At 38.7% G+C, this 21,601-nt stretch overlaps 1 protein-coding gene across 5 annotated transcripts in view; it reads right to left on the bottom strand.

The window, feature by feature from the left end:
* Positions 1-21,601, bottom strand: part of LOC127411778 (stromal membrane-associated protein 1-like) — a 167,175-nt gene that overhangs the window by 48,856 nt on the left and 96,718 nt on the right. For all 5 annotated transcript variants that reach the window (XM_051647531.1, XM_051647532.1, XM_051647534.1 and 2 more), the window contains one exon: positions 3,808-3,886. In XM_051647531.1, coding sequence (XP_051503491.1) covers positions 3,808-3,886 — 79 coding nt within the window. The remainder of the gene's footprint in view (positions 1-3,807; positions 3,887-21,601) is intronic.

Genomic DNA, 21,601 nt, shown 5'->3' with positions numbered 1-21,601 from the left:
GGCCTGGGTAGCTCAGTGGTAAAATACGCTGGCTACCACCCCTGGAGTTCGCTAGTTCACAAGTTTGAATCCCAGGGCGTGCTGAGTGACTCCAGCCAGGTCTCCTAAGCAACCAAATTGGCCCGGTTGCTAGGGAGGGTAGAGTCACATGGGGTAACCTCCTCGTGGTCGCTATAATGTGGTTCGTTCTCGGTGGGGCGCGTGGTGAGTTGAGCGCGGATGCCACGGTGGATAGCACGAATCCTCCACGCGCGCTATGTCTCCGTAGCAACGCGCTCAACAAGCCACGTGATAAGATGTGCGGGTTGATGGTCTCAGATGCGGAGGCAACTGGGATTCATCCTCCGCCTCCCGGATTGAGGCGAATCACTACGCCACCACGAGGACTTAAAAGCGTACTGGGAATTGGGCATTCCAAATTGGGTGAAAATGAAAAATAAAATAAAAAATAATACAAATATCATTGCAAAAACAGCTACTAAATTATATTTGTATTATATATTGATATCTTTCTATCTATGCACAGAAAAACAAACAAAAAGAAAACATTAAGTGTGGCTTAAGTGTACAAACACTTTTTGGGGCCACTGTGTTTATTTTTTAAATATTTTTCCAAGCTTTTTTTTTTTAAAGGTACAATTCAGGCACATAGAGACTCATTGACTGTGGAGTGATGACCAATTCCAGGCTAAACCTGCTAGTATGAGTCTTTGTCTCTGTAGAGAGAAATAAAGGAGTATTGTTCTGGCAGTAGCTCACACCACCTGCTCAGCTTGCCTTTCCCCTTCCCGCTACCTATCGACTCCATCCAAGAGAGCAGGAAATCTAATCAAACTCCGCAAATGCCTCCACCAATGCCGGAGAAAAAGCGCCCACTCACCGAAGGCGGCGGCCTGCCACTCAGATGCACTCTCTCATTCCATTAAACTCAAAGACTCCATCAGAGCCTGTGTTCACACGTTTCAGTGCACAAAGGGTAAGGAGATGATGCCATCTTTATATGACTGATAAAACGCATGAAAATAAAAAGAGCTCAGAGTAATATTACTGGAGTGAAATATAATGGGTGTGGGGGAGAGGAGAGATGCAAGGATTGATGTGCTGGGGGAGTGACTGAAAGTGAAGAGGAAATTAAAGAACCTAGTAAGCACACATACTGTATGTGGCTGTGGTGTCTGTGAAATACTGCATCACCTCAAAAGCATTGTGGTCTGTTTTAAGCGCTGTGTGCACAAACTCTTAAAAAGAGCAGATTCATATATTTTCTAAAACTTTAAAAACATTAGCTTACAGAAATATTCCGGGTTCAATACAAATTAAGCTCAATCGACAGTATTGTGGCATTATGTTGATTTCCACAAAACATAATTTGACTCGTCCCTCCTTTTCTTTAAAAACAAAAAACAAAAATCGAGGTTACAGTGAGGCACTTATAATGGAAGTGAATGGGGGCCAAGTTTTGGAGGGTTTAAAGGCAGAAATGTGAAGCTTATAATTTTATAAAAGAACTTACGTTAATTCTTTTGTTTAAAAGTGTGTATTATTTGAGCTTTAAATTAGTTTAAATAGTAATTTTTTGGAGTCGTTTTAGGGTTTACAGCGTTATGTCGACATTGCAACGAAGTTGCAAAATTGGATATAACTTTAAACAGAAAAGGTTAGTAAGCGATTTTTTCACACTAAAATCATGTCAACACATATTGTTTGAGACTTGTGGCTATGCTTTGGATACAATGAGCAATTTAACATTTACAGATTGGCCCCATTCTGCTATGGAAAATGTTAATGCTATTCAGAGAATATGCTGGCAATGCAAATGGACACGCAACCAGCCTCTTTAATCCGTAATGTATTTAACAGTTTAATAATTTGATTACCGGTAGTATGCAAAAGCATAAGTGCAAGATAACTACTGGGCTACTATTTAATATATCTGGCAACCAAGCTCCATGGTGTGTCATTTCACAATATTGTATATCATCCTCTGTCTTTGACTGTCACAATCGATATTGGGGTATTTGTCAGATATTGTCCATACGATATCATCAATACATCCTCCTTTTCCTGTAATTTACTTGTTTGCATGTGTGAAAAGGGCTACTATGTGCCCATGTATTCTTTGCCCGTGGAATTTCGCTGTACAAAGTAATGCAACGTAACCTCGCCTTTAAAGTATATTTTCAAGCAGAAGTATTCTGACTTTCTACAGTGTCTTTTTTCAACTTTTTCTGTCCTTTTTAACATGCCGTAGCATTGATGTTGTAATTGATGTATACCATGAAACCCTCCCCTCGAACTGGTAACAGGCGACGCAAGTTATAAACAGGTGTAAATGGCAAACTTTCTCTACTGACCACTTGTGATCAGATCACCCAAAATAGATGCTAATACTAGGTGTAAACGGAGTTGAATAGACATCTCAGTAACTTACATTTCCCATCATGAAAGACAAAGAGAAAAAGGTAGAAAAACACTCTGTAAACAGAGGCCTTGAGCGAAGACACATCAATAAGACACATATCTCAATCTCAACACAATCTCCAGCGCCTATTCATCAGCACTGACCCCTACTACCCTGCAGCTGAAATCATATATCTAACACACGGTGCCCTCTGTGCCTTGGGAACACACATTGTGTGCGGAAATGTATATCTTCTCTTTCAGTTCTTACCATCATTTCACTGTCTCTCTCACTCTCAATCATAACAGACAATTTGGTATAGGACTGAGATCGAGAGAGTGAAAGATATCAAATGAGTGAGAGAGAGAAAGAGAGAGCGATAAAAACATATGACAGACTAGCAAAGAAAATCTCCAGGGCAGCAAATAGAAACTCTTATTTCCCGGAAAGTAATATAACATCAATTGTGTTTAGTCATCTCAAGGGCTCGTGTTGCCGGTTTAATCAATACCACCAGGATTGAACTAGCAGTGAACCTTAATCCAGACAGAAGTAGCAGTAGGTATGTTAGGGCACTTAAACACTTGAGCAGGGCTATTCAACTCCAGTTCTAGAGGGTCACTGTCCTGCAGAGTTTAGCTCCAACCCTAATCAAACACGCATGATGTGTGTTTTCAACTTCTGATCGCATGACTGAGGGTCACTTTCGCAAAACTCTTGCATTTTCCTTGTGACGCAACATCCTAGGACTGGGTATCGATAAGATTTCCTGATTTGATTAGATTCCAATTCACAAGCTCTCGGTTCAGTTTGATTTTTCAATTTCGATATGCTTTGATTCGATTCTTATTGATTCATTTGGGTATATTTCAGTTATAAAGTCAATTTTGCTTCCATACAGTATAAACAACATATAAACATATAAACTTGCTTACATATAAACAGCTACTGCTGTAAATTATACAGGACATCTTCTAACTTGGTACATTATGCAGATCAATTGCTATTTGTTTTACCAGATATAATGATCAATGGAACACAACTGAAGTAAACTTTAAAGTAAAAAGATCGATCTTGGGATTTTATAAATTGATATCAGGATTGTTCTAATGAAGTTCGTGATTAATCAGAACATCTATGTTTTTAACCAGCCCTACAACATCCCCATTGAAATCAATGGATTTGCAGCATTTTCTGACATGTATGAGCTCATACACACAACCTTTAAAAAGTGTCTCTTTGGCATACATAAAAAACTAAAATAAAAAAAGGTCTAGGAACCCTTTGTTCGGCATTCACAGCACCAGTGTAAAGTGTTATCTCTCTTAGTTCCAGTGTATCTTCGACATATCAGATTTCCCTTACGGCAATGGCTGGATGTGTAATCAATTATTCATTAGTCTTACCAAGGCCTAGCAGGTCGATGGCAAGCTCCGTGCTCTTCTTAGGACTGGCCCTGGAATCTGTCTGGTTGTCCTCTCTCTTCTGGGAGACAAAAAGGAGAGAAAGAGGGGAGAGTTACCTAATTGCTTTTTTTTGGGGGGGGGGAAATCGCAATTCTGCCATAGACTGGAACTGTCACAGCTACGGTGAAAGCAAACATCAGTGTAATAGGCCACCACCACTCTTGCAAATCAGAACAGAGATGTTGTTTTGAATTGAATGTTTTTTCTCATGGAAAAAAAAAGCCCTGAGATGATTGTGTTTAATTTGAGACAAGGTTGCTTTGCTTTATTGCTCTGACTGAGGCTTGAATGCATCTAGCAGGTGTTGACCGATCACACCGCTTTGGAGCTGCAGTTCAAAGGCACTCTTGAGGCCTCTGTGATTTGTGATGGGCATAGAGGGCCATTTCAGCTGAGAAGCTGAACCTTAATCCGGCCTGAACTGTCAATCGATTGGCACAATGTTAAAGTCTGGATCAAAAACAGACAGAGGCCCTTTAAAACCTCATTCAACACAAAAACACACTCACATATATACACAATCACACAGAACCAAACTCAAGAGGAGAGCACTGTGATGTTCTTTTCTTGAGAGAAGACGGAAGGTAACGAGAGGGTAGAACACGACAACACAAAATAAAACCTCCAGTGTCTGACATCTGCCTTATTAGCACAATAAAAGAGAAAGATGAATGTCAATGTCTACATGTATCACTTAACTTCATTGTTGTGCGATTGTTCTTGGCAAAAGATTGGAATTGGATTGAAAGACGGAACAGAACTGACACAAGAGCACTAATGAGCATCTGCTGGCTCGAGTTTGCAGTGAAGTGTCAATCCAGGTGCATTATGGGTAGAGGATTAAATGTGAAAAAGAAAATTTGCTGTAGCTCTTCAGTAAGCTTGAGACCCGGGTCCATTCAACTGCATAAAAAAACATGCAACCTAATGAAAAAAATACTCTTTGCCGATTCTAAAGCAGTCAAATGCGGTTTCTGATAAGAAAATACATTGATCGCTTGTAAGTTTACAAGCTCCTGAATTATGAAAGCTATCAGGAAGGTGTTTCATACATCAGTGAGCCCTAAGCTCTTGAGAAAAGGTTGGAAATTGAATTAAAAAGAATTTAATCTGAATATTTTTGTGCTGAAAAGCCTCTCCAGTCTTGCATGTCAGCTTTTGTGTACAAGGCCAATTCTGTGATGAGTATTTCACTTGTGACCTTTCTGTTTTTGTATGTAGGCACAGAGAGATGTAGGGGCCGTATAGTGAGCTACAGCTGCCCTTCACGAACCACATGCACGGCTTTCATTCACCTCTATGTTTGAAATCTCTACTCTTAGAATGGTTGAATTATGTATAAATTCAGGGGCTTAGGTGCTTTTCTTTTTGTTGACTTTGACACACGTGCATGCTTTGAAGATGACTTCGAAGACAAAATCCATCAAGAGCGGATTTGTGCTTCAGATGATGGAAACATAACGGCATGAGACAAACAAACAAAAAACACATTCACAAGACAAACAAACTCAAATACAAAGGAATATACAAACAAACATACCCACACTGCGTATAGCATAAATGATTTGTTTTCTGTGCTATGCTTTTATTCCTACATTTCAAATTTATAAACCTTGCTTTCTCTTACTCCTCCACACCTTTTTACATCCATCTTAACCTCTCCACCTTTCATCACTCTTCGAAGCCGCTCGGTGAACGGGTGTAAAATTGCTTGAACTGTGGCATTCTGTCTCAGGGGCCTCTCCAATCAAGGTCATTCCTAAATCATGAATACTTCCCTTTGATGGAAGAGTAATTCCATTTGGGTCACATTTCCACACACTCAACGTGACCACACCATGCAAACAGGATCAGAGGGGGATGCTTGTGTGTGTCATGTGGTATGCACAGGGCCACTAGTACTTCACTTCATTCAAGACTGATGTAAAGATAAATGCATTTGGTTAGGCACTAGGGTTGCCAATTTTAAGAAATTTCCTTAATCGACAATTGCTGATGTTAATGAATGAAAATCGATTAATCATTATTAATAATAAACTTTAAGTGGTGAATAGCTTTAAACTCAAAAAATGCAATTTCTTTAATCAAAGCTTTATTTATACAAAGTTTGATTTTTGACTGACCAACTGTTCTGATGCAAACTTGAACATGTCAACAATGCATCAGAGGAAAAATTCCTTACTGTAGAAAGAAACGTGAAAACATAAAACAGCCGAAGTATGTGCATGTAGCATAAATATAATTATATAACATAGTAGCAGGTGATTTTCTGCTCTACTTCTGCAGCACAAAAATAATGATAGTGGATGCTTTCAGCTAAAAGTACAGTGTTCATGAACTTATGAGTGGGCACATGCCTCTCTCTCACACACACACAAGAATGGATTTGAAGTTTACTAATCAATGTGTAGTTAATAGCAATAAGGCCTTTTCAAAAATCAAAAATGACTATATTTGCAAACAAATTTGATATCATTCTCTGAAAAAAGCTTGAAAAAATAAATTAATAAAAATCACACACACACACACACACACACACACACACACACACACACACACACACACACACACATACTGTTCTACAGTACTGTCAAACCCTGTTTTTTCCGAGCAGAAAATCTTGGATCCCATGGTTCCCAATCTTTAGAATCCCGGCCCCCCAAGAAGTCAGGGAATACAACTTTTCTCATTACTATTATATTATGAATTCTATGCCGTAATTTGTAGAATTTCACAAAATAACCGAATATTGATCTGATTGGGCTGTCAAACATTGATGATCACCTAAACAAGGCCTTATCCACATTTGGAGAAATATTTACTAATGCTTGTCACTGAAAACTAAAAAAAGTTAAATTAATTATAACTTTATTAATGTATTTAATTTAATGTAAATTAAACCGCTATTATACAAAACATTATAAACCATCAAACTCGATGGGTTTCCAGTAGCTAAAATAGCACAAAACCCAGTTAGTGGTTAATGGAAGTGTAGCAACATCTGCCAGTGGATACTCAGAATGAAGAAAAGGAGGTCTGTGCGGGGGGGGTTATATCTTGATAACAAGACTCTGTTATCATTTAATATGCTTATCATTAATTATAGTTCATCATTGTGCTTATCAGGGATCTAAACTGGGGGCGGCCTGAGGAGTCTTCAGCTTGTAATCAGCACAGCCTCTTACATCACTGATTACTTTATTCCAATTCCACTTTTAATCAGCTGTTAATCCATGTGCTCTCTCATTCAGAGTCCAGGCTTCCTGCTTCATTGCAGCTCAATGCTGCTGTAGCTCAACCTCTCAGAGATACAGGAAGAATAACAGACTTGGCATTGCAAGGCCCATGCAATGAATAGTGAATGTATTGGTGTGTCAAAGTCAAAGTCAGGTATTTTTATATGCTAAAAATATTCAGCATTTACAGCAGAAACAAACTATTTATAACAAAGTAGCACAATGTCACAGACAATAGATAGACATAAGTGACAATAAATACAGACTACCTGTATATATACACCAACAACAGAAATGTATACATAGGTAAAACAGCTAGTGTAACATCCTGTGACAAAGCCATAAAATGAACTGTCCGACTTATTGTCCGACTTCCATTGTAAGTGCCTCAGTGTAACATCAATTTTTGCTTTTTTGACAGAAAAGGGGGGACGAGTTTTTTGTGTTAATTAATATTATCCCACAAATGCTATCGATTGAGCTAAACTTGTATTAAATCCAGAATGTTCCTTTAAAATGTGTGTGTGTGTGTGTGTGTGTGTGTGTGCGCCACTGTAAGCTCGCTGTATTATGAATGTGGTGGGTTGATGGTATGTTTCAGTCATAAGCCGTTATTAGCATTAGATGGGATGGACAGGCATGAAAATTCATCAGATCAACAATAGATGTTTGACGAAGGAGAGAGGCAACGTTAGTGTGTGAGCTCACTTCTGTGAATGATGGACTGCAGGGGTTCTGGGCCAACCTTCTGGCACGTTAAAAACTGTCAACGCACACGCCAAATAGACAGACTCTGACACGCTGATACTTCCACGCCTGCCTGCCTGCATACATACACACACATGGATACATACACACAGAGTGTTTTTCCCTAGACACACTGCTTTTGAGAGAGCTTTGGAAACAAACGTTGAGGGGTAAAAATCCTCAGCCGACAGACAGAAACCATTTTTATGGTGGCTGCACTTAATTCGTCTGACAGTCAGGCAAAAGCGTGGCAGAAAGTACAGGGCGAAAATACACAGGAAGAAAGGCTATGAGATGCTTAAAATACTGGTGCATAAATGCACACAAAAATTCAGTGCTATGACTGAAGATAGCCATGGAACATGGCTATTCTTCCCTGTATTAAGTTTCGGGCCAGCTGACAGAACCGTCACTTGCCCTGTAGGGCCAGCGCTGAGTAGCTACTAAACGTTACATTTAAGGATATAGTTAACATTTTAACTTAACTCTAAAACATTTTGTTTATGTTATCTAACTGGATAAAATGAAGTTTTGTTGAAATTGTGAGAATGATTTGTGATAGTCTTGGGAGGCATCAGTAAGAATGGGTTGGCCTAAAAATGACAAATCATTCTGTAATAGGGCTGTCACAATTATACAGTTTGGCTGACGATTAATTTTCAAAAAATATATTGCGATTATGATTATGATTCATTGTCTGTTTTAGGGCTCTAACGATTATGACGATTACTTGTCCTTGTTGTGACTTTAATGATTATGAGGATTAATTTGTCATACAAATTGTCATGCTTTTGTCACAGGTGTATGTGTGCTCCATAAACTCGTAGAAGTCTACACTAACTCAGATTAAACCCTCTGTACAATTGTAGTGAGCAGAATAGCATCTCAGAATGCACAACACGTCGAACCTTGAGGAGGATGGGTTACAACAGCAGAAGACCACACTGGGTTCCACTTCTCTCAGACAAGAACAGAAAGCTGAGGCTGCCATCTGTGTACCTCAGCAGAAATCCAGATTCATCAGACCAGGCTGTTTTTCCAGTCTTTAACTGTCTAGTTTTGCTGAGCCTGTGCACACTGCAGCCTCAGCTTTCTGTTCTTGGCTGACAGAAGTGTAACCCGACGTGGTCTTGTGCTGTTGTAGCCCATTCGCTTCAAGGTTTAAAATGTTGTGCATTCTGAGATGTTATTCTGCACAGTACAATTGTACACAGAGTGGTTATATGAGTCACCATAGCCTTTCTGTCAGATCGAACTAGTCTGGCATTCTCCGTTGACCTCTTTCATCAACAAATCGTTTCCGTCCGCAGAACTGCCACTCACTGGATGTTTTTTGTTTTTGGCACTATTCGGAGTAAACTCTAGAGACTGCTGTGACTGAAAATCCCAGGAGATCAGCAGTTACAGAACTACCCAAACCAGCCCGTCTGGCACAAAAAATCATGCCACGTTCAAAATCACTGAGATCACATTTTTCCCCCATTCTGATGGTTGATGTGAACATTAACTGAAGCTCCTGATGCATATCTGCGTATTTCTATTTTATGCATTGCACTGCTGCCACACGATTGGCTGATTAGATAATCGCATGAATAAGTAGGTGTACAGGTTTACCTAATAAAGTGGCTAGTGAGCATATTATATTACTGTTATATTATTAAAAGTATGTAATAGTAAACTATTTCTGTCCAGAAATCTACACATTTTCCATGTTATTTTAAGGCTCTCCGATTAAACCCAGGAGCCCTCACTTCTCATGAAGAAACACCTCTTAGATTCTGTTTTATTCATTCTATCATCTCCTTAGAAATAGAGTAGGTGGCCGTGACACAGGGCTCCTCTGTGTCACTGCGATGGGCCACTTAAAATTAATGGGAGAAATGGGAACACCCAACGGTCAACAGATGTATAAAAGAAGTCCCGCCTTACAGTTTAAAGAGCCAATCGCCTTTTAGATACAGACATTGCCTGTCAATCAACGTGACAATGTGCATGCTCATTAGTTATACAAGCTGGGAATGTTTTTTTTTTTTTTAGCATAATCTGAGGTAAAGAAACACAATTTATGATTCCAGTCTTGACAGATTTTACTGTTGATTTGAAATATGTTCTTTGATCGAAACCTTCACCAACCATTTTTGAGGTTTCAGTATTCCCCCATTCAAGTAGATAGGAGCTGCAATTTCATGAGTGGAAATGGCTTCCCGAGAGCATTACAAAGATGGCCGCCAGTGGACTGACTGGCTAGAAAGACTATAGTGTGGCCCGCAGTGCGACTCAGTAAGACGGACGGAGTTCAGATGAATGAGACACTAAAGCGTGCTGTTAATTCCCTTATTTGGGCAGTAAAATTTCATGTTGTATGCCATGATTTTCCAGCAAAGCTAGTATTTATAAAGAAAACTTTATATTTAATGGCAAATATAAATATTATTCCTGGCACATATCCATACAAAAATGCATTACAAACAATAAAATGTATTGATGTTTTGTTTTTTTGTAGTAGTGGTGGTCACAGTGAAAATGCTGTATGCAAATAAAAATACAAACTACAGGGGACAGATAAAATCAACAATGAATCAATTGCAATTCTTTCTCAAACAATTCTGAATTGATCCAGACCATTCATAATAAGAATTTTAAATTCTTTATTAATAATTTTACTGAAAAAGCATACACAGGACAAAACTTAAAAAAAAACAACAAAAAAAAAAACAGGTTAAGTACCATGCAGTGTGCAACATTGCAAAAATGCATATATACCTCAAAAAGGTGCAAGACACAATGTGCAAACAAATGTGTGTGTGTGTGTGTGTGTGTGTGTGTGTATCACTGCCTCCCTGCTGTGTGATTTCATTCTCTAACAATTGCCTGCACCCTCATCTTTCCAGAGAACCCCAGTGAAGTCCAAACCTCACGTCCTCTCTCTCTCTCTCTCTCTTTCTTTACCTCCCTCTCTAAGACTTTACCATGACATCAGTCTGCCCGGCTGCCCTGTACATCAGCTAATGTGAATTCTGAGTAGATGGGCTGAGATGTTGAGGTTAATGATGATGCCCTCACTGCAGTATATATGAAACTCAGTGAGGGCTGTCTGAACCCCAGAGGCACTTCACTTGTACCTCAAGCCTCAAGTCAATACCGTTGTTAGGCTTCAATCTCAGCACAAATACATACTCACACACACTTCAGAGGGTGGGAGTTACAGTCTCTCCACTCCAGGCTTCTAACCACCAGACATTTTCACACCTACTGGATTCTCACGCTTTCCAAATTGTTTTTGCAAAGGTCAAATGCAATGTTCAGCTTGCAGGGTCTGATGGTGTAAATGGAGAAGGGGGGTAAGGAGGGGACACAAACCCTTCGGTCACAGATGAGAGGAGAAAGCTGCTGAAGTGCTGCTCAGAAAACTTTCTCCCTTATGTTTTTATCTTGCCACACTCTCTTGTATGTTTTTTTCTTGCTAAACCATTCATAACTTTCAACAAGTTAATTAACAATAATAGAAATATAAATGACCGGGCAGAAAATTACATTTTCACAGTCTCCTACACAATGTGGATCTAAAACCACATCACGCACAGCTGAACAGAGAAGTCTTAAAACTTGTAAAGGTGTCAAAATAAAAAAGGGAGAGAAATGCATAAAGAATTTTTAGAAGCATCCAAAATTGTAAAATGTGAAATTTCTGAACCACTAGAAGCACCAAACTGAATTTCTTGGACAAACAGGTATTGCTGCCCCAAATGCACACCATTGGTTTGGCCAAAAGCTGACACGTCAGACTGCTTGTTCGATCCAAGGGGTCAAGGTTTCTCCAATTACACCCATTATAATGTAGACGTATGTTGCAATGAAATATATAAAATTTATATTTCCTACTTTTAAAATGTTTAATTAAGCATTTTAATATTTAATTAAAATATATAACATTTTTATAACAGATGTTTAACCATTGTCTGTTTTTAATTGGAAGGCTCTAAAAAGCGTAAAATTGACTTTTAAATTGATATTGTTCCATGCCTTTCACGTCACAGCTCAGAATAGATGCTAGTTAAGAGGTTGGGACTGTGTGCATTCTTGTGGTGCCATCGGCCAATCAGAATTGTCAGGACGTCATTTTCCTTAAGCTCCTGATTTATTAGTCACATTAGGCTCAAATAAAAAACCTGCATGCGGAGTGCCCATTAGGGTTGCATGGGGGATATATATATATAGAGAGAGAATATTTACGGTATAATTGCGATTATTTTGCTGATGATTTCAAATTAAGCAATTATGTGAATATCACAATGATTTAAAGGACTTTTTATGTGGCCATTAAGCTTCATAAAGAGCACAACATTAGACTAATTTTGTGATCCTTCGTGTGCGCTGTAAAGGTAAAGCGCTCCATGTTCACATTTTCACATTTGCGTAATTGCAAACACTTTCAACAGTTACAAATTATAAATCTAAAAATGCAACACAGCATCAAAGAAAAAGGACGAGATGACGGTGTTTTACCAAATTTGAAATGAGGAAAAAAAAAAAAAAACTATCAAATACACACAGCAATTCGAAGGTTTTCTTTCAGTTTTACACCAAAATATAGTTAAAAAGGTGAGAGTGCAGTAAATAAGTCAGAAAATGATTATTGTATAAAACAATTCTAATCCTCAAAATAATAATTCAGTATTATTTAATATTACTTACAGTAATATTTACCTTAAATAGTTCCAAAAAAAATTGTAGTTTTTGAACACACTTTTCATTCAAACAAAATGGTTTAGTAAAGTATATGTAAATAATATAACATTTATAATAATTTAATATAAATAAAAATTATTAAATATACATTTTCCTTGGGTTAGTGAAAAACTCTATGTAAAACATCGCTTTATTACTTTAAACTAGATGTTTACTTCTTGCATTAAATATTTTGAACCAACTTGGCTACATTGGCCAAGTTTGGTTGAAATGATGGCTCCTCCGATTGATTGATTTATTTATTTTATGCTTTTAAGTCAATACATACACTGGCGGCCAAAAGTTTGGAATAATATACAGACTTTGCTGTTTTGGAAGGAAATTGGTACTTTAATTCACTAAAGTGGCATTCAACTGATCACAAAGTATAATCAGGACATTACTGAAAACAGCACCATCACTATTTGAAAAAATTCATTTTTGATCAAATCTAGACAGGCCCCATTTCCAGCAGCCAACACTCCAACACCTTATCCTTGAGTAATCATGCTAAATTGCTAATTTGGTACTAGAAAATCACTTGCCATTATATCAAAGAAAGCTGAAAGCTATTTGGTTCATTAAATGAAGCTTAACATTGTCTTTGTGTTTGTTTTTGAGTTGCTACAGTATGCAATAGACTGGCATGTCTTAAGGTCAATATTAGGTCAAAAATGGCAAAAAAGAAACAGCTTTCTCTAGAAACCCATCAGTCAATCATTCGCAGTTTTGAGGAATGAAGGCTATACAATGCTTGAAATTGCCAAAACACTGAAGATTTCATAAAAAGGTTTACACTACAATCTTCAAAGACAAAGGACAACTGGCTCTAACAAGGACAAAAAGAGATGGAGTGGAAGGCCAGATGTACAACTAATCAAGAGGATAAGTACATCAGAGTCTCCAGTTTTAGAAATAGACGCCTCACATGTCCTCAGCTGACAGCTTCATTGAATTCTACCTGCTCAACACCAGTTTCATGCACAACAGTAAAGAGAAGACTCAGGGGTGCAGACCTTATGGGAAGAATTGCAAAGGAAATGCCACTTTAAAAAAAAAAAAAAGGTTAGACTGGGCAAAGAAACACAGTCATTGGACAACAGATAATTGGAAAAGAGTGTTATGGATCTTAACCCCATTGAGCTTTTGTGGGATCAGCTAGACTGTAAGGTGAATGAGAAGTGCCCAACAAGACAGCCACATCTATGGCAAGTGCTAAAGGAAGTGTGGGGTGAAATGTCACCTGAGTATCTGGACAAACTGACAGCTAGAATGCCAAGGATCTGCAAAGCTGTCATTGCTGCACGTGGAGGATTTTTTGATGAGAAATTTTTGAAGTAGTTTAAGATGTTCTGAACATTGTTTTCAAATTGTAATAGTAATTTTTCACATTATTAAAGTCCTAACTATACATTGTGATCAGTTGAATGCCACTTTGATGAATAATAGTACAATTTCTTTCCATAAGAGCAAAATCTGTACATTATTCCAAACTATTGGCCGCCAGTGTAAATATTGAGATACTTTATATATTAAATATTGTCAATAGGCTGAAAAAAAAAAGAGAGAAAGAAAAAAGAAATAATTTCTGTAGCCATATCGGCCCTAGTGCACATGAGCAAAGATGCCAAATGGTGTACGGTTCCTGTGCCAGCCGAGCAGCTGCCATTGAGATGAACGGGAATGTTAACAGATAGTGTTAACAATGATGTTCCGGTAGACGTGTGTACTTGCCAATTACACATCTCATCGGCAAACGGAGATGAATCTTGGATAAAATATATTTAAATGTCAGCGAAAGTAAAATTTGGCAATATTTGTGCTGACTTTAGACCTACACACTTTTCCTGGGACTTGACATGCACCAAAAGCTATTTTCTGATGTTTTTCTTGATATGGTTTCAAAGGTGTTTTTCCATTCACCACCATTGCTTCCTCCCGCTGATGGTGATAAATATGGCTGCTGCAAGGAAAAGTGACATCACTGAAACAGGTCAGTAGACCTCCTTGGTTAGATCTCTCAAATAAACCTAGCCAAGTGGAAAGTGCCACAGAGCCAGTGTTTATGCTCTTTGGGAAGTCAACCAATGATTGGTTTACTTGTAGAAGATCTCAGCATATTAAACTGGGATTGAAGAAAGTATTTTAACATCGAAAAAATACACAATTGTCCTTTAATTTATGTTATATTTAAAAATGTTATATTCCCCTCACAAATGTTTCATCAGGCCATGGGGTCAGGAAGAGATTTCATTGAGCACACCCACCTTTATGGGAGGTGACCCTTCTCTAGGGTCTGCTGTGATTTGAATCAGGCCTCAGACCCAAATAGCCATTAAAAACACATTTTAGGACTTTGCCAGACTTGGTAAAAGATTGCTTATTAAAAGAAAGAAATGATGGGAGATTGGAAGTAGTGAGGGTAGTTGGAGTGGGTGAGAGAAATGACAATACAATTAAAAGGAAAAAAAAGCCACAGACTACTCTTTGAAGTTCCTCGTTGGCTTTCAGGAGTAGAATTAAATCTATATATAACCTAAATAACATTTTCAGATGCAATTTTTTGATGCATTTCCTTTTTTTTTTCTGAGCCGAAGAGCTGCCACTGACTACGTCTCCAGAACTCATTTGCTCTTTTCACATCAAAGCAATCAGCTATTTGTTCATGAGGCATTGTTAATAGTTTCTAATGCAAGTTTACATTTTTTCTTAATAAAAATACAACCGCTTTCATTTTGCATAAAGTAATTGGATATGCAGTTTTCACAAGAGTTAGTCAGGCCTTTTTTCTTAAAAAAAAAAGAATTAAAGTGGTGTGTTTTTAGGCCTTTGTGTGTGTGTGTAAGACGCAGAACTGTGTAACATTCTATTCAGGTTTCTGCAATCTAATCTTTATCTTAAACATCGAGGCAAAAAAGCTACAGTCGCTGTCACCCATCAACCGCATGTCTGCCGGCATTAAACTCTGAATTAAGACTTTTCATAAATGCTTATCTTTATCATTACGTTTTCCACAGGGTTTGAGAAATTTTAGCCATCATTTCCTCAATCAAATGGCAAAAACTGACGCAGATCTAATTATGATTCCTATGTAGTGCCGTCTTGAGCTGCGAGGTCTTTTTTACTCCCAAAGCTTCGCTGATATTTAGCCTCCAGTGGCAGGTTTAGAAACAAGGCTTCAAACCTGCCAGGACAAAATGTTCTTTACAGCACCGTTGTGCTTAAGGTCTGCATCCTACACCATTTAATGAACACACTTGTTGAAAGTGGACACAAGTGACTGTCCTGAGAGCTCTTGCATGTAAAAAGATAATAATTAATGCATGCACATTAATGTTGTGCTATGTTATCATTAACAAAAACTAGAAAACTGAAGTAAAACATTCCATAAATTAAAAAAATATCCATACATCCATCCACCACACAAATGCATCTTACAAAAACATATTGTAGTAAGCTGTTTACTCCCCTGTCTGAAGCTAATTCACCAGTCTCCCACTGCTCCAAATCCAGCCAATATTGATCAGGTTCCCTGCGGAACTGCTATCGATTGGCTGTTTGCAGGTGTGTGTGAGTGTGTGCGCGATTGCGTGAGGTGTGAAACTAAACTAGGTCCCTGCAGGGTGAGCTAGCGGACGGTGGGGGAGGGAGATGTCTAGTTGAGGTGAGGAGTGTTGTTTGTCAGAGGACGCTGCTCTTTTAGGGTGCCCTTCATTCTCTCTCTCTTGCAGCTCTCGATCGCCCATCGACCTGACGCATTAGAGCAGCCAGCGGTGGGGGCTGGAGGTAGATGTGATGTTGAAAGAAGAGATAAAAGATGAAGGCGGTAGAGAGTTGGTAGGGAGGAAATAAGAACCTTTGTAACACTACATAGAGGCAGTAGTGAGCAGACACTGGCTAATAGGCACCACTAACTGCGATGTTCGCAGTCTTCTTAACTAGGGATGTGCTGAACGACTAATTTCACTGACGTTGAAATGGAAATTTTGAAGTCGACTTGTCTAAAAAGAAACAAACCTTCAGAAAACAGTAAAAAAAAAAAAAAAAAAAAGTTTATGCGACCCATTTAAAATACTTAACCTATACCAAATCCAACGCTAAATTACACTGAGGAGGGGCATTTATCTGTAACGTGCTCACCTTGCATTATGATCATTGTACATTAAATATACATGACAGGCATTCACTGAATCAACATTAGCGAATATTTAACAGGTATATTTACTGAAAACAACTGATTGAATAGTGCAGGATCAATGGAGCAACCCAGCCTGTTCTAAACGGAATTCACCTCGTAAAAGTTACTTAACATTTTAAAACAGTCAGGACATTGTTGAAAATAATTAACAGACAGGCTAAGCCAAATCTACGAGAGAAAAAAAAATGCGCTGAAAAGTTGAGCGTATTTCACGACGTGCAGTCATGCATTAGCTCTTGATATAATATGACAGCTTTCCTGTAAAGAACGTTAACCAACAACGGTTACGATGTAAAAAAAAGTAGCTATAGGATAGAAAAAAAATAGGTCTGTGATGTAGCCTACAATAAACCTACAATAAATAATGTACTCTAAACATGACGTGCACCCAGAATAAAAGATAGTTTAACCCGTTAAGCAGTCGGCACCTCGTTGAAAATAAACAGTCATTTTCTAGGCTACTTACTCAAGTGTAAATTTTTTGATGAGCAAAATTAACACGTCGACATGGTCTGGTGAAAGACGGGACTTGACTCACCTGAGGCGTCTATCCTGTGCTTGAAAAAGCCTGCACAGTGGAAAAATAATGTACAAGCATGCACAGATTTAAAGAAAACTCGATCATGAAAACATCCATAGGGACTTTCAAACGTTTGGAAATCCGATTCCCTCACCGCCACCGAAGTGATTTCATAACTACTTTGCTGAGTTTGCTTGTCTAGCGAGAGGCTATTTTCCTGCGCGCGCCGCGAGTGAGAGGGAAGCGCGCGCAGACTGAGGTGAAATTAAACTTTGTATCTGCTCCAGATATTCTCTTTTTAAAATAATATTTGTATTATTAATTCTATTTAAAATATGTAACATTAATATGACAGTAATTTATGTGCAGCCTCTGAAAAAATATAAAGCCAAACGTAAATGTGTAAAAAGGAAATATTAACCGACTAGTAATTCCAGTGTCGACTAGCAGCATCAGAACCGTTTAGTCGACTAGTCTCGCACATCCCTATTCTTAACAGAACTGTGTGAATACACAAATCCAGACACTAGTCTACTGAAGATGAACCATGTGAAAATTTCATTTCATGCACAGGTACACAAGCAACATATAAAAATAAACTATCCATTTCCTTACAAAATGTACAGTATCTATATAGTAGTAGTGTGTTACTGTAGTTATTGATTGTACAATAAAACTGTGGTAACTTGGTTTTAGTGCACAAGATTTGCACAGGCATAAAGTATGCAGGACACTATTTTCTATGGACAAAAGCACAGCTCCTATCTACTTGAATGGGGAAAGATCAAAATCTCCAAAACGACTGGTCAAGATTATGAGCAAATAACATATTTCAAATCCACAATAAAATCTGACTACAATCGTATCATAAAAACTTTTTCAGGCTGGTCAAGCTAATTCTCAATAAAAACTGACAGGTAATGTCTCTATCAAAAAGCTGATTGTCTCTTTTAACAGTAAGGCAGGACTTCCATTCCAACAGCCGCCATCGTCAGTGTTACGATTTCTCCCATTATAAGTGTTCCTGTGACCCTTCTTATTCTATATAGTCTCTGTTAACGCACAGATTGAAACCATGTCTGGAACACAAAACACACAGACAATGTCAATGATCTAAACAGTAAAACATTCCAGTGCTGTTGTACGAAATATCAGCTCTCTCAGAACGCTGCTTGTCCAGATTAAAGGACTGGAACAATATAATTAAAGTTGTATAATTCATTTTTTTCATTAATAACAATGAAAAATAATCTATGATAATCTATAGCCCACAACAGCCTGAAGAAAAACTGATCAGAGAAATGACAGACTTCTTAAACTATTTAAAGGGCATCCCATGTTAATTTATTACAGTAGTAAACATAACTGCAGTTTCAATGGTATTTTGGCAGAATCTTATGTTACCATGGTACATTTTTGTAAGGGTTAGATAAAAGCAACCTACATGGACTAAACCTGCTCATTATAATCAAGAAAATTAAGACAGGGCATTCTTAGCCTCATACTGTATATCTATGCTGTGGTACAGCTGAGGAGCCTTCTGCTGATTTATGCTTCTGTAATACGCAGAGCACGGCATGCTGACAAGCTCTGATCTATACATTTACTGGTTCGCACATAGTTTGTTGACTAATACTGTACCCTCCTCTCCACGTCACACACTTGGTACAGCCTCAGGGGAATACACACGCACACTCACCCACAGCAATGCAAGTTATTCATTCACACACTGCAAGCCAACCCAACAAACACACACTCAAGCCCCATAAAATAGGGCCAAATCATTAGTCTTCTACATCACTGGAACCACAGAGCACAGAGCCCTGGGAAATACCCAGCCATGTTGAATTAACAGATAAATTTGCATCAAACAGGAATAATTCACTTTCTTTCTGTTTTACATTCACAGCGTAACATATGTTGGATATTTTCTGATGGTTCCCCTGTGTTAAAGTGCTTCCTCTAACCACAAGCGATGCCTGTTGTGGGCACTGCCTGTATGTGTTACAAAACCACAAGGCCACAGAAATCACTCGTGTATTAAAAAGTTTCCCACTGCAATTTTATGACACTGAGCATGTATGTGAGAGCACATTTCTGTGCATATCTGAGAGAATGATTAAAGACAAAGTTTAAAATTGCCCTTATTTGCTTTATAAACCTCTCCTCAACAAGCAGCATAATTTGACGTAGCTTTCATGTCTGCACAACAAACTGTGTGAGATGAATAACAAGCCGAAGTTTAAATCTTAGTAAGAGCAATAGTAATAGTCACGTGTGCCTTAAAAATAACCACTAAAAACATCATAGCCTAACATTCATGATCCAATCAAATTCTGATGGATAATTACCATTTTCTGATAAATATTCTGTAAAATAAATAAATAAATAAAACTTAGTACATTGGTGAAGAAGTTCAGCATCCTTTCACTGTGTTGAGAGTTAAAGTTTGATTTGACACATTCCGTGTAATGTAAGCTAAATGGACATAAATTGAAACGAAATTATATACCATATTATATTTCTTTTCCCTCTTCAAAAAATCTTGCTTCCATCTGTCTATTGCCATGTCGGTCTTAGTGACACTACTGTAACTATTATAAATAAACTCAGCAAAAAAAATAACATCCCTTTTTTAGGACATTTTAAAGATAATTTTGTACAAATCCAAATAACTTTACAGATCTTTATTGTAAATTGTTTAAACAATGTTTTCCATGCTTTTAATGAACCATAAACAATTGATGAACATGCACCTGTGGAACAGTCGTTAAGACACTAACAGCTTACAGATGGTAGGCAATTAAGGTCACAGTTATAAAAACTTAGGACACTAAAGAGACCTTTCTACTAACTCTGAAAAACACCAAAAGAAAAATGCCCAGGGTCCCTGCTCATCTGCGTGAATGTGCCTTAGGCATGCTGCATGGAGGCATGAGGACTGCAGATGTGGCCAGGGCAATCAATTGCAATGTCCGAACCCTGAGACGCCTAAGACAGCACTGCAGGGAGACAGAAAGGACAGCTGATCGTCCTCGCAGTGTAACAACACCTGCACAGGATCAGTACATCCGAATATCACACTTGCGGGACAGGTAAAGGATGGCAACAACAACTGCCCGAGTTACACCAGGAACGCACGATCCCTCCATCAGTGCTCAGACTATCCACAATAGGCTGAGAGAGGCTGGAGTGAGGGCTTGTAGGCCTGTTGTAAGGCAGGTCCTTACCAGACATCATTGGCAAGAACGTCGCCTATGGGCACAAACCCACCTTCGCTGGACCAGACAGGACTGGCAAAAAGTGCTCTTCACTGACGAGTCGCGGTTTTGTCTCACTAGGGGTGGTGATGGTTGGACTTGCGTTTATCGTCGAAGGAATGAGCGTTACACCGAGGCCTGTACTCTGGAGTGGGATCAATTTGGAGGGTCCGTCATGGTCTGGGGTGGTGTGTCACAGAAACATCGGACTGAGCTTGTTGTCATTGCAGGCAATCTCAATGCTGTGCATTACAGGGAAGACATCCTCCTCCCTCATGTGGTACCCTTCCTGCAGGCTCTTCCTGACATGACCCTCCAGCATGACAATGCCACCAGCCATGCTGCTCGTTCTGTGCATGATTTCCTGCAAAATAGGAATGTCAGTGTTCTGCCATGGCCAGCGAATCACATTGAGCACGTCTGGGACCTGTTGGATCGGAGGGTGAAGGCTAGGGCCATTACCCCCAGAAATGTCCGGGAACTTGCAAGTGCCTTGGTGGAAGAGTGGGGTAACATCTCACAGCAAGAACTGGCAAATCTGGTGCAGTCCATGAGGAGGAGATGCAGTGCAGTACTTAATACAGCTGGTGGCCACACCAGGTACTGACTGTTACTTTTGATTTTGACCCCCTCTTTGTTCAGGGACATATTATTCCATTTCTATTAGTCACACGTCTGTGAAACTTGTTCAGTTTATGTCTTAGTTGTTGAATCTTTTTATGTTCATACAAATATTTACACATGTTAAGTTTGCTGAAATTAAAAACAGTTGAAAGTGAGAGGACATTTCTTTTTTTGCTGAGTTTATATATCTCTTTTAAATAAAGATTTCCTTTTGCTCACTCCTCTCGATTGAATGTCCAAATGAAGGAACATTATTCAACCTCTCTTCAGGGACTTCACCATTCTCCATTAACCGCAAACCACCAATACAGTGCAGCATTTGATACACACCACCATCACCGTGGAAACCTCCTCTCCAATGACTTGCACTGATTAGCTGAGAACTGGTAAATGCTCACACACACACAAACACACATACATC

The sequence above is a fragment of the Myxocyprinus asiaticus genome, chromosome 21, assembly GCF_019703515.2.
Source record: "Myxocyprinus asiaticus isolate MX2 ecotype Aquarium Trade chromosome 21, UBuf_Myxa_2, whole genome shotgun sequence".
In the NCBI taxonomy this organism is placed as follows: Eukaryota; Metazoa; Chordata; class Actinopteri; order Cypriniformes; family Catostomidae; genus Myxocyprinus; species Myxocyprinus asiaticus.
This window is presented reverse-complemented; position numbering and strand designations above follow the sequence as displayed.